Source organism: Pyrgilauda ruficollis, unplaced genomic scaffold, assembly GCF_017590135.1.
Source record: "Pyrgilauda ruficollis isolate IOZ18807 unplaced genomic scaffold, ASM1759013v1 scaffold43, whole genome shotgun sequence".
NCBI lineage: Eukaryota > Metazoa > Chordata > Aves > Passeriformes > Passeridae > Pyrgilauda > Pyrgilauda ruficollis.
The window spans coordinates 8,657,112-8,671,699 of NW_024525823.1; the positions used below are offsets into that span (position 1 = coordinate 8,657,112).

The 14,588-nt window shown below is 36.6% G+C and overlaps 1 protein-coding gene across 1 annotated transcript in view; it reads right to left on the reverse strand.

The window, feature by feature from the left end:
• Positions 1-14,588, reverse strand: part of REV3L (REV3 like, DNA directed polymerase zeta catalytic subunit) — a 113,264-nt gene that overhangs the window by 70,503 nt on the left and 28,173 nt on the right. Inside the window, exon 2 of the mRNA XM_041478016.1 lies at positions 104-293. Coding sequence (XP_041333950.1) covers positions 104-293 — 190 coding nt within the window. The remainder of the gene's footprint in view (positions 1-103; positions 294-14,588) is intronic.

Here is a 14,588-nt window from a genome sequence, read left to right on the forward strand (position 1 = left end):
GGATTAGCAGTGGAACCACCCAAGTCCAAGTGTTTCTATATCATTCCAACTGCAAAAAACTATACAAAACAAACAACCAAAACTCCTGACAGGTCATACTTACATTCCAGACACTAACGATACTTTGAAAACATGTTGAACAGTTGAAGATGGATTGCCTAAAGCCACATTGAGTGCTCTGTCAATGCTGAATGCCACTTGACGAAGGTAGCATTCTGGGTGCTGTCCAAAACCATCATACGGTACATAGAGGTAAGGAAAGATACCATGTAAGTGGAGACAAGTCTTCTGACCTAAAAATAAAAGGTAAACATTTATTTTCTAATGACTACTTTTTCTTCTTCTAAGTAGTTGCTACATTTTTTCATATTACTTTCAGGTCCTTCAGACAGGATAAATTTATGATGCAAGTGCAGGTGTGTTTCAAACAAAATATACTAACGTAGAGCAGTTCTCACACTTGATTCATTGACAAAACCAAAACAGAACAGATGTGGTTACGAGACATATCTATGATTACACCTGTGTAACAACAGAATTCACTACTAATTCTTTTCTTTATAGAAATAACACAACACCTCTCTAAGAATAACTTTGCAGACTGAATAAATGTTGGATGCTTAACTGTTTCTCAGCCTTTGTCAAAACTTCTCAGTAGCAATCACACAGTCTCTCAGAAATTAAAAAGAACATCCAGAGCACCTATGAGGCCATTCAGTATTCTAGTTATTAGGATGTAAGTTGGGACGTGGAAAAAATACCAGGCAACTTTCAACTTTTAAAATCTGTAGATCCCTCGGAGATTTCTAATGCATCTGCAAATCTCTAGACTCCTAACAACACACTTACTTCTCAGCATTATCTTCCCTGAGCCTGCAGCAAGAGCAGAGTGAAAGGACCATGAAAATGTTTGTGCTAGACCACAGTCTGAGCTTCTCATTCACACAAGGCAGTACAGTAATATGGACTGGGACCTCCCAAACCCATCACATTTTTGAGGGTGCTAGTATCAACTACAATGCATGTTATCTGCTTTTTTCGCACCACAATGCAACAAAGTATGCATTTGGTGGCATCCACCTGCCACCTTTTCAGTCCCCAAAATCATTCATGACTTCTCACTGGCCAATGAAAAACCTTCACAGGAAAATACTGTAAGCATGTGTTGCTGATTAACAACCACCACCACAATGACAGGCAGCACATATCCCTTTGCATTTTGTTTGGATGAACTCCCTGCATGAGGACAGCAAAACTGGCTGTGCTTTCATCACCCAGGAGATGAATGCTACAAAAAGGGAACACAACTTCACTGGTCCACAAGACCAATGAAAAGACTTCCAAAAGCCCACTCTTTCAAACTGAGGTTATTTCTCAGCTGGTGGAGCTTGCCTGAAGTATTTACACTCAGTCATATCCCAGTGGCCACCCAGTGAAGACAGCTTATGTCCACTAAAACGCAGCAACAACAAGATCTTCAGACGGAGGATGCCTACAAACCTTTAACACCTGTGAAAAGCATACCCAAAAACCCCAGCACTTTTCCATTTTTTTAAAAACTGGGGTCAGATGTATTGTTCTTCAATTATGTTTAGAAGTAATTGCTCAAAAAGATGGTACTACAAGTCCATTTCCCAAGGTAAATTTTATTCTTCTTGCAAGTCAACTCCATCAAGTCTCCTCATTCATGTTGAAATACAATATGCATTCGTAATGTTCTGAAGTCATCATCTATGAATTCTGCCCATGTCTTTAAAATATTTCAGAATAAAATTCTTATTTATGTACCATGTTTTTCAAACAATAATTCATTAAGATAAAGGGGAAACTAAAGAAACTAAGAACTATGGGTTTGAGGGTTTTTTAAAAAGCAAAAATAAAGGAAAGTAAAAGCTTTATATGACAGGAAACTTCTTCACCTCTAAGGTGGAAAAAGTTATATAATAGTAGCATGTGAACTGAGAGGACTGGTTTGTGCAGTGGCAGCAAACCATTTACTTTCTATACCAAGTCACCAACAAATCTGAGTGTATACTGATGGCTGAACTTATGACTGATTTTGAAATAAAGGAGTCCACCATCCAAATATAATTATCAGAAAATTAATAGTTGTTTAAAGTCCTACAGTTTCTCTATTCAAGTTTGGTTGGCTGGGTTTGGGAAGTATTTGTGTTTGGTTTTATATATTATTTTTGTTGCTAAGCCAGAAATAGTGGGCTGTTGTTGTTGGTTTTTCTAAAATGTATCCCAGGATCATGTTTAGGGGAAATTCAAACTAGCTCATAAAGTAATTTGTCTGAATGCTTGCTACAGCTTAAAAAAAACAAGTGGACAAACCAACTGACCTCAAGCTAAATTTGATATTGGAATACAGACTGAATTTCTGTATATACAAATATGTATGACTATCCCCCCATGAATTTTATAAATTCAGGTGTTTGCTTCCTAGAACTTGTCAGTGAGAATCAGTTCTGTACTTGTATTTTTTATTTGCACTACTAGCTATGGACTCCTTTCAAAAGCATGAATTTTTTCATATTTAAAAAAATATCTTGGCTTTAATGGTTGTCCAAGTATTCTGAATTGGAGTTAATTTATGATCCCTTAGTTTTTTATATCATAATTTATGACAAAATTGCAAAGCACCAGAATAAACAGAATAGTGACAGAGTCTAAACTTCCTGTACTTAGATTCAGGTTCCTTTCAAGTTAAGCAGCTATTTAACAGTTTTTGCTGAACTGAAAATGTAGCTATACTGTTGAATAAAAAGGAGAACACATACAAAGAAAGTTTCCCTCTATCTCCTTCGATTCCCTTCCCCTGTACTCCCCTTTATGTGCAAAAAAATCCCATGAAAAACACTACGGCTTTCAACTGAGCAGAGTCAAATTACCACTTAACTCCAGGGAAATCCTATAGAACACACACCCTGAGCTGCTTTTCATTTTTGATTCTGCCAGGAAAGCAAACAAGTTACTGCTGAGCTAAGACTCCTATTAGGCTAACACCTGTCAAGTTACATGAGTTTACACAGCTACTTACTTTGATCCTTGATAGTATTGATTTATTAATTGTGATATTTGGTTATACTGCTCTTTTTACTTAAAATCTACATTACTAGAAGTCTGACCCTGCTAACTGTTAAGAACAGTCATGTATTTCTATCATTTAGGTAAAATCATCAAAGTGCACCAAATACCATGGTATTGAGTTTGAAGCCCAGACTACAGTAATAGCAACCATGGTTTGCACTAATCCATTAAAAATCCTAGTGGAATCTTTCCAGTAGAGCCACAAGGAGAAAAAAGATCTACCCACTGAGGATTTCAGACTACAAAGACCTGCAAATTTACATGAATTAAAAACTTGGCTTGGGAAAAGGTTAATGAGTTTTATGGTTTAAAAATGTCAATCTTATGTTCCTGTTTCTTTTTGGAGATACAGAGAAACAAATTTGTACCAGTGGAGTAGCACTGACTGCTACAGCGCCCACTTACAGTGACCAGAGATGTTATTTTTATAACTGTTCATGTTCATCAGTTTCTTCACGTCTGTAGAATCAGTGGAAGTGGTGGTACTCAACAGCAGATTCTGCATATGACCACTCTCTGCAGAATTTCTGGATACAAAATTGGCCACTGATGGAACAGGACAGGCAACTGAAATGTTTTCATTCTGTGGCCTCTTCATGGACCTGAAACAATGAGGTCTGCACTGGCTGAATTACCTGCAGATCAAGCACCTCAATATGACTCAAGAGGCTAATTAAAGCACCTACAAGTAAAGCTGAGGCTTCATCCTGAGTCTTTACAAGGCACTGAATGAACTGGTAAATGAAGGAACACAAAAATTGCTGCTGTAACTTAGAAAAAAGGCAGTATACAAAACCTTGAAATATTATGAGATACTCAACTATCAAACTGGCCATTTTCTCTGAAAAGAAGACACTGCCAACTAAACATCAATATAGATTAACAGTAATAATAATAATAATAATAATAATTCATCAATACTTCAAAAATAATACAAATGCAATATTTTCATACAGTATAGAAAGAAAGCCCACCTGCAAAACCCATACTTCTAAAAGCAAGTGGCATAAATGTTACTGAAGTATTAAAATAAAGCATTTTGCATACTTGACCCATGAGAGAGATATTAAGAAAGTCAATCTGGCATTTTTTCTGGAAGATGGTTGTCATATACATTAATATTAGGAGCACATACCAAGCATAATCCTTCAGTTACTCTATAATTTTTACTATTACAAGAAAAATCTGTAGCAACCCTAAAAAATAATAATAGAAAATATATAAAAAGATAGAAAATAAAGAATAGAAAATAAAAAATAGAAAATAAAGAATAGAAAATAAAAAGATAAAAAAATATAGAAAACTTCAATATTATCAGAAGAGAACTGAAACCTCAATAATGCAATGCAAAGACACAGGAACTGATGTCTTCTGACCACCAGAATGCTCAGCCATGCAGAATGATCTGGCAGGGATAAAATTAAGATGCAGTCTACACAGAATGGCTGAAGCTGGAAGGGACCTCTGAAAGTCATCTTGTCCAGCCCCTTGCCTAAGCTTATGAACACCTAATTTCACAGAACAAATTAGAGAATCTGCGACTTAACATTCAAGTGTCCTCAGAGAAGTGCTTTTTCATAATTTGTAAACATTTACTTTGATTTAAACTTGTAAAAACTTTCTTCCTTGAAGATCAAACTGGACAAATTTCTGTACAAAAGAAAAATGTGAACATTATTAATAAGGGAACTTATTTAATTGTCCAGTTCAAGAATACAGTTTGCAAACAAGACAGAAAAGGAGCACATGAACGTCTATGTATATATTCCAAGAGAAAACAGAAGTCCATCTGCTCTAGATGGTATTCCACACATACATGAGTACTTGCTGGCTCATATTCCATCAAGGGGAAAGCCTCTGTAGATACTGTTTCCACTTATTTCCTCCAGAAGATTTACAATCTCATGGGAGAACTGTCTGAACAGAGCATGTAGATGATCACAGAAAGCAATCAGGTTGGCCCAGAATTATTTATCTAGAGTGAATCCATTCTGACTACTCTAATTTCCAATAATGAATGAGAACAGTTCTACAGTTGTGATACAGTTCAACTAACTTTTCATAAATGATACTCAAAGCCATGTAGCTCCTATCCTGTAATTCTTAATTCAGGAACTGCCTACAGAGCCCTCACAAACTGAACTCAATACTGGAAACATTTTGAATAGAAATTTTCTTTAGTATTTAGAAAACAAAAACTGAATCTAAATCTAGATAAACATGACTTCAGAGAACAGTTCAACGCTGGTCTACATGCAGTCATATTTTGCTGTGATATTTCTGCTACAGAACAAGCTGATCCCATTATAAGAAGCTAAGCAAAGCCATGGGGAACAATGGTGTGGGAGTAATATAGAGACTACAGCAGCATTTAGAAGCATAGCAAAACCCTAAGATTTTAGGAAATTCGGGCTGGGAATTAATAAAGAGATGCAGAAGACAAAGATAAATGGCTTTTCATACACTTGCAATCTACTAGAAGTACTTTAAGTACAGTTTTGTAAAGTGAAAGGACTAACTAAGCATGGACAAGTATTAGAAGAATGCACACAAACACGTTAAGTGTCACTACAGGATGCAAAAAAAGTCAGACAATCATAAGGGATTTCTTTAACAGCAACAGTAAAGCAAAATAATTAGAAATCAAAAGACATGACACTACCATCTTAAAAAGAAAATTGGTATTTTCAACTAACTGTTGAACCATTTACATTCAAAAACACTTGAATGAACTGTGAGTAGCGACACCTACAGAGAACTGGAAAACTAACAATCCTGTTGTAAAAACAATTCTAAAAATGAAATGTTTTAAGTGGAATATTATTAGAATTCAATGTCAAAGTAATTTCTTCATGCAATAAAAGTTCCTGTGTCTTGGACAATCTCACCCTTTCTCCAGGAAGAGTCTTCAGAGAGCAACATCAAGTTGTAACAGGAGTACATCATCTACCCTGCTTGGTAGGTACAACACAGGCATGTTGTGCACAGTTCAGATGGTACTTTCAGTCTAAGCTATGCTGCTCACTGGAGAGGGCTTGTCAAGCCTGTATCACTGAATACCATCAGAACTGAGCTACTGAAAAGGCACAGGTCTCAATTAGATTAATTGGCTAACACAGCCTGTGAATCTATAGCCACCATTCCTTCCCTCTGACACAAAGCAAACAAATAACATACATGGACTGGTAAGTCAGGTAATGCTTTGATGAAGACAAATCCCGTCCTAACAAAACTTGGGAAGATCTTTCCCCCTTAAGACTCTTGCTAAGTCATTCAGAAATATATGAGTTTACACTTTTAATCTCAAAGAGTTCTTCAGTAGTATATTACATTAATGTAACTTCTTCAATGATTAAATAAAACTTTCCATCTTCTCCCAGAGTCATGAAACAAGTCAGCTTTTTCACAAGGACTGAGAAGAAAGGGAGAACTACACACACTGCAGTCCTGGATACAAGAGAACACTGAATGTCAGAGAAACAAGAATAACGAACATGGGCCTTGCAGCAGCAAGATATCCTCAAAACATAATCAAGAAGAGAGTGCAAAGACCTTATTTGACATATATTAGATATTTGTGCCAACACCTTCAGTTTTTCCCTAGGGTGTGAGAAAACACTTATTTCAGTAACACCTGTAAATGGGCCCAAAAATTTTTTTTCTTACTTTTCTTGAAATCCAAATGGAGTGTTTGGTTATTTATAATTATTTAGCCAGTTACTGTTCCTTGCAACATGTCATACCTCTAACTCTTATGAAGACCAGAAAAAACCCCAAAAAACCAAACCAACAACAACCAAAAAACCAAACCAAACCAAAAAAACCACCCAAAAAAAACCAAAAAAACCCAAAAAAACCCCAACAACAAAAAAATCAACAAAAACCCCAAACAAACAAACAAAAAACTCCCACCATGAAGAAAATGAGGCCTTTGACTCACTGCAATTAGATTGTACCTCAGCCTTAATGCAGGGATCCTCAGTGAAGAAAAGCTAGGGTTTTTTGTCTGTAATTTAAAATTGGAAACCTCTGTATAACATTGGTGTTCTACAGCTTTCCTGAGCTGGTGTTTCCTGAGCTGTGGCAGGAAACAAAGATCAAAGAAAAGCAGATCTCTGGGCAGTATGGAGATTTGAGCAAGAAGTCCACAAGCTCCCTTCAATTTGGTATCTTCCAAAGGACAAATTCCTCTCTGATTAAGGTAACATCAAATAAAATTACATTTGAAACACTGATTTTTACTGACATCTCCAACTGACATCCATGCAATTAATTTGCTCACTGACAGCTTTTACATCAAGCATAAGTTGTCTAATCATTTGAAATATTAGGCCTAAGAGACCACATGGTTTACCAAGTCCTGTCTTCTCCAGTCTAGCAAGCAATACAATAGCCACACAAAACTGAAGACCATTAGTTATTTTGAACTGTGAGCACCCAAAGAAGAAATAACATTTGAGAACTCTCAGGCTAGAATTTACATTGGGAATTACTGCTGATGGAAAGTATCAATGGTAAGTTCCAAAAGCAAGGCTACTATCTTTGTCTTACTGAGAATTTTTAACATATGTTTTTTAGTCTAATATGTAAGAGAGGCATTGATTTTATTTTTTTTTTACACATAAACAATGAGCAAACTCCAAGAAAAAGCACAAAAGTTGAAACAGTTTATTTAACACATCAACTCAACAAAAATATTCTGATTATCTCCATAAAACTACCTCCTCCTGACTGGAATTCATTAGGATGGATCTTTTTTGAATTCCTGCTGAGACATTAGAAAACAATCTCAGAAGTACTTCTGATAAGCCTAGCCATTTATAGGATGCAAAGGTAAATCATCAGAAAGGAACATCTATTCCCTACTGTTACCACCAAGCAAAAATAACTGAAATATAACTAAAAAAATTTATTGTTACGCAGTCCAACTAAAACCAGAAAAGTCCAGATTTGGATAAGATAATTTAAAAGTATCTCCAGAAATAATGGAGACCAAAGAAGGTATGCATTTCAAAAAGCAAAGATAAGCTATGTACAAACCATTCTTCAAGCTGATGACTGAGAGTTACAAGAAACAGCCATAGTATTTTCTTCTTCTCTTAAGACACACAAGGTAAGGTCAGGTATTCACTTATGAAGGACCCATCTATAAAATGAGCCCCATACAAAATATTATTCTTGCCTCCTCTATTGACAGATTACTCATGTAAGCAGCTGGACAGTATCAGTAACTATTTCTAGACTGAGTGTCAAAAATCACTATGAAGCCAGCCAGCTAAAATGAGCTAAAACACACAAAGGAGGCAAATGCAGCTGGCTACAGACTCTAGCTATCATATTGAGCTCTTGGCACTCACAGGCTGGCAGCCCAGTCCAAGCTGCCATTCTGGTAAGAAACACAACCACATGAAAGCAACACAGGCAGACTATGTTAGACCACACTGACCCAAGCACAGCTGAAGAGAAAAGAGCGTATTTACTAGTCCCAGGTAAACTGATGAGGTGTGCTTCACCACATCCTGCAAAATATGAAAAAACAAGTCTGTAGTAAAAAAGGGGAGCAGAACAGTCACACAGCTTTTGGTTTCCACTTCCCTCCACAACTGTTCATTAAAGACTGACACACTGCCACACAGGTCTATCTTACTTGTCTTTCTTGGTGCAAGTAACACAAGTCACACGTAAATGGAGAATGGTGCACAGATAGATATTCAAAGAAAATTTTTTGTGGTAACTGAACTTTCACTTTCACTTCTACAGGAGGCTCATCTTCCTATTAAATATACTGCAACGTGTGTGCACTGCTCCAGCCACAACTCATTTCTTCGTCCTGGGCTACAGAAAACCAACTGAAATTGATCAACAATTTTGATCAACAGGTATTTTTCTGTCAGCTGCACATCTAGTTGGAAAAGAAGCACCATAAATTATTGCCAAAAATTTTTTGTCATTCTAAACTGCAGGCAAAAAACTCTCTGGCCTTGTGGCAAGGTTAATAGTGTTTTCATCAGCATAATTCTTCATAGACACTTTTCAGAAATGTTGACTATAAATTCCTGGACCAAGGAGATTACACCAAGCTTGTGTAATCTCCCCAAAAATACACACTGTAGAATATGCACATTCTCATGAGTCACATTAGTTTATGCTAACAACTAAATGACATCACAGTCTGTTTGTTCTCCCTTCTGTATTCTTCAAACTGCACTAAATAATTCTATAAATATTTCTTGAAATTTTTGGTTTTGTATTTGCATTAAGATCTCCTGCAGGTAAGTGTCATTTCAGCCCACTTCTGGAGCTGATGAAAGCTAGAGGATGTGCTCCACAAATACAAACACTGCTCTTAGGTTACCCATAAGCAAATTTGCAACACTTGGTACTCCTTATCACACATATCCTATTATTTCAATAAAGGAATTCTTAACATCTTTTTTATGTTTTAGGCTTATAATTTTTGGACAAGCAGCAACTTACTAGGAAGTACTTCCCTACTACAAACACTCTCCAAATTTCTGTGTAAGCTTTTGCAATGACTACATGGTGTGTGACAGTAATAGTAGGGGACAGAATCTCATGACCCAGGAAATAAACTGTGCTCTTAATATCTTGTAACTCTGTGTTCCAGGTTTATGTGGCAAGTGGTTGGCAGAGGAGAGGTTGCTGTGGCAAGAGGCCAGAGGCTGCCCTGTGCAGGATGCAGCCAGACCCAACAGACACACTGCAGAGCAGAGCTGATTCCCTCAGCCAAGCTGGGGACACTTCTGGGAGAACATGTCTAAGAAAGGGAACACCAGAGTCAGAGGAAAGTGGAGGAGGAACATCTCCATGGAACAGCAGATATTCCCTGCAGTCCATAGAGGATGCCACAGTGGAGCACAAAGATATTCCTGAAGGAATTGAAGCCCATGGAGAGCCCACATCAGAGCAAAGACATGATGAGGAAAAAGGCAGAGAGACACCATTAGGTACTGGCTGCAACCCTCCTCCCATTCTCCATTTGAGCTTTCAGGGCAAGGGTAGGGTATGTGAGACCACAAACTTGACTAAAATAAAGTAGTCCTATTACCACAGCTTATGTTAAGTGATGTATTGGTATAAATATTGTCTGTTGTGTTAATACATAATTAAACAATGTGGGAGCCAGTATTATCCTTTACAATAAATGTACTTAAAAACATATTAATGAAAGATATGTCTGTTCATGACTCTTCCAAAAAAGGTTGTGCATGACAGTGGAGAACATTCAAGACATTTCCACGTGGGCGAGAAATTACAGCAAGCAGACAGAAAGATAACATGCTCTAGATCCGTTGAAGCTTTTTGAGACTGCACGCACCTCAAATCCTCATTATAGTTTTTCCTAGAGATTCTCATGACAGGATCTTTCAAGCAGCTACACAAGGAAAACAATTTTCATGTGGTAACAGCAGCACTAGGTGTGCCATGAACCCATCCTCAGCCAAACTCAATTCTGTAACACAGTTACAGAGGAAGCAGTTCCATACGTCACTTAGAGAAACCATATTCTTGAAAACTGGTGGTCTGAATCCTGATTTATCTAACAGAATTATAAATCCTGAGCAATTCTAAAGTTTGTATCACACGCACACACAAAAATGTTACCAACCCCTTTTCATTCATATAATTTTTAATCTTCACTCCAATTTAGCAGTTGTCCAATAATTATACTTATCATCAACAGATACTCATGATTAACTTGAGAGGTATTGTGCAAGTGCAAATACAATAGTTTTAAACAGTAGAAGCAACAGCAACATTAGAAAAAAAAATCAGATTACAACATTTTCCAGTGTTTTTTAAAATAGTTTTCCTTCACACTAAGAGCACAATATATGGAAATCACACTACAGTAATGTTTTATTTTATTTTGCCTGTCAATATATTAGATAGCCTCCTTGCTTTACAAAAGATATAGCAGGGTAAGAGTCTTATAGAAGAAAAAAGTCCTTGAAACCAAAAGTAAATTAAACTAGCTCTTTTTGGACTTTTCCAAGGTATTTTAAAAGAATCTACATTTTAGCTCTTTGCCTTCTACTGCAAATACAGTCCTTAGGTGTCTGCCACACCCTCATCTGTGGGTACTAACAGGGTCTTTACTGACTCATTTCCAGTTGAACAAAGACCGTAACATCCACTAAAGCATGACCAAAGTTGATAGATGCTAAATGCAGGCACAGCATTTATCATTCTTTAAATGTGCTATTTTTATGCTGTCTTCTTTCATGTTTTACAAAATATGTAAATGAATGCTCTTTCAGTAATGTAGCCAATGCTACTATTTTATTCTACACATTTTGCAATACTATTAAGTATCTTAATTCCTATTTTAGGATTTTCTTTCAACATACTACTTTCCTTCCTCACCCTGAATTAGGCATCCACACCCCTCTTTTCATCTTCTGTAAACTGGAAGGGTTTAATGGCTATTTGCCTGCTCTAGGGCCTTGCTTCTGCAAAGAATGCCCAGACCCTATCCTCATCTTAGGCTTGTCACCATCATTAATTGAGAACACACACACACACAGTTCTACTTCTTCACATGATTAGAACTACAAAATCTTTTTCTGTTTCAGTGCTACAGCAAAAATATTTAAACATCTGAGCACTTTACAGAAAGTATGTATCCAAAGACTGCTTGCCTTGTAGAGATCATTTCATGTGGTTGTCTTGTATATACTCAGCAACCTTCAGAGTGGCTGTAAAGACTGTGTACACTGGATGCCTTACTTGCCAAGGCAATGTATTTATAGCAGTATCTGCATTCTTTAAGAAATTTTACTCAAAAGTATCTGTTGCAGATGTAGGGTCACCCAGCCCAAATACTCCTATTTTGCAAGGTCATCTCACTGGCTATTTTATTTTAAATTGCTGAAATTCTGCACACAGCACAACTAAGTAGTGACTTACCTTTCTGTGCTGAAAACAAAGGGTCGCCCTCAAAAAACCAGCCAGCAATCTAGTTTCACATTTTAAGCTAATGTCAAAATATGCTGAAGGATTAATCTCTCCACTGCTCTGTTCAGATCTGAATTGTCTCTTACCACCCTTTCTCCCTTTCCCCAAATCTATGATAGCAGTGATACACAGGCAGCGTCACAGAATCACAGAATTAGGTTGGAAAAGGCCTCCTAGATCAAGTCCAACCTATGACCAAACACCACCATATCAACTACACCACGATACTGAGTGCCACATCCAGTCTTTCCTTAAACACCTCCAGGGACAGTGACTCCTCCACCACCCCAGGCAGCTCATTGCAGTGCTCAACCACCCTCCTTCTTGTGAAGGAACTTCCTCCTAATGTCCAGCCTAAACCTCCCGTGGTACAGCCTTAAGACTGTATCCTTTGTGACTGAGATACTAACAAGTTTTTCAATAAAAATAAAGATAATATTTGAGCAATAATGGGATGGTTTTGTCTAATAGCATTAATAAAGTGTGCATCAATAGCAAAATAACTGCGTTAAAATACAAAGATTTCCCCTCTCTAGGTTCTCAGTAGCCCTTTGGCTAGTATCCAGTTACCACAGAAAACAACAAAAAAACAAATAAAATCCCCTAAAAAACACCACCACAACATAACCCAACCAAAAAAAAAAACAAAAAAAACCCAAACAAATCAAACCCCACTCTGCATGAAGGGGGGGCGCAAAAAGATAAACAGAGATTTAAAAAACTGCAGAGTGGGAGGTACTGGTGTTGGAGGAGAACAGAAATCTTAATAAGTGCCAGAACAAAGTGCTACTAGTCAAGCCCTTGACTCCTCACATATATTATTAAAGTGTATTTGTACAACTGATAGTGACCCTCACAAAACCTTACCTACACATGATACAGAGCAAAGACCTGGAATCTGCAAGTCAGAACAACATGCTGAATGATTTACTGGCACAATGCATAGCTCATTGTCATAGCAGTCAGAAATTTATGCCGACGAAGCAGACACCAACGCATACAGAAATGCTCATCATTGAGGCAGATGAGTATCACTGTAGTAAACAGAGCATTCCCACCTCTCCCTCAGAATTTTTACTGTGATGCTGAGTAGGTCATAATTTAAAAAGGCAGAGGGAGCCTTTATTACACTGAGATAGTTAAAATGGTTTAGAAAATGGCAAAGTAGTTCTATGCTTAATTAAATTATTAAGCACTCTAATGTTACAGAAATTTAAACCATAACCTTCTGTTGAAACCCCACAAAAGTCTAAAAAAATTAAAATCTAGTATTTTAATTTTGCAATCTCAGTTTTTCATATACAAGTTACTATCATTACCACAGCTCAGACTGGCATATAACTTCCAAAAAAAATTATAAATACATCACTATCACAAGAAAAAAACCCTCTCAGAGTGAATGTGTAATTTGGATCGAATTTTTGACTGGGGATGATAAAAAAGATTATGCCTACTCACTGAGTAATTGGTTAGAGTCATTGAATAAAAGGTTAGAGTCATTACCTTGTGCTAATTACTAGGGAAAATGAGAAAATATAGTGTTTTGTCATGTTATTGAAAATCATCCTAATATTTCACACAAAGGAAAATACTTCTGGCATATTTTCACTCTTTTTAGTGGCTGCAACCCTGGTGTTCTTTTAACCAAAAATTTATATGAACACTGATAAATACACACACATTATTTAACCTTCTCAATCAAGATCAGCCCAGGCCAAAACCCGCAAACCTGACAAACAAATCACCTTTGATTCAGCTAGTGCTGTATGCTGTCCTTTGTGGTGAATATATACTTTCTCATTTAATTTCAGCTTTATAAGAGCAACAACTGCCCGAGTCACCTTGTGGCTGGAATGAATAATGTACTAGATTCCCTATAAACTTTAATCTAAAACCAGTTTTATGAAAGTACTGCATGTTCAGCATCTGCACACATCAACTTCAGCAAGTGTATCACGAGTGGAGTTTGATTGCAAATAGTACAGCTGAAGTATTAAAGATTTACTTCTCATACCAGCACATGAGAAACTACACTATAAAGGTGCATGAATTCATTCAAGTTAGAGAACATGCTTACTGGTCTTTTTTCCCCCTAAATTTAAATGTCAAAATATTTTAAAATTACCTATGAATTACTGTTGAAAGATAAGTATGTTTTAAGTTACTATGTTTCAAAGTAAATTTTAAAAATAGATACATCAAAGCATATTTGAACCTAGCATATATAACTGTCCATTTAGATTTTTGAGTTTTCAGATTACAGTGAAATCGAAAACATCTCAATGTTTAGATACTACTCTTTCCCCTACCCATTTTTAACCTTAACAATACCTAGAAAGAAGTGAAATAACACACAGTTTTACAAACCTGGAAATTCACTATACATGTTCCTCAGTTTTTAATTCTTGTCCTTTTATTTCTTTACGAAAGGTAAGGGAAAGAAAAAAACCAAAATGCAGCATAAGGAAACAAACAAACAAAAAATTTCAACATCTTCTTTGTACTCCATGAATTCC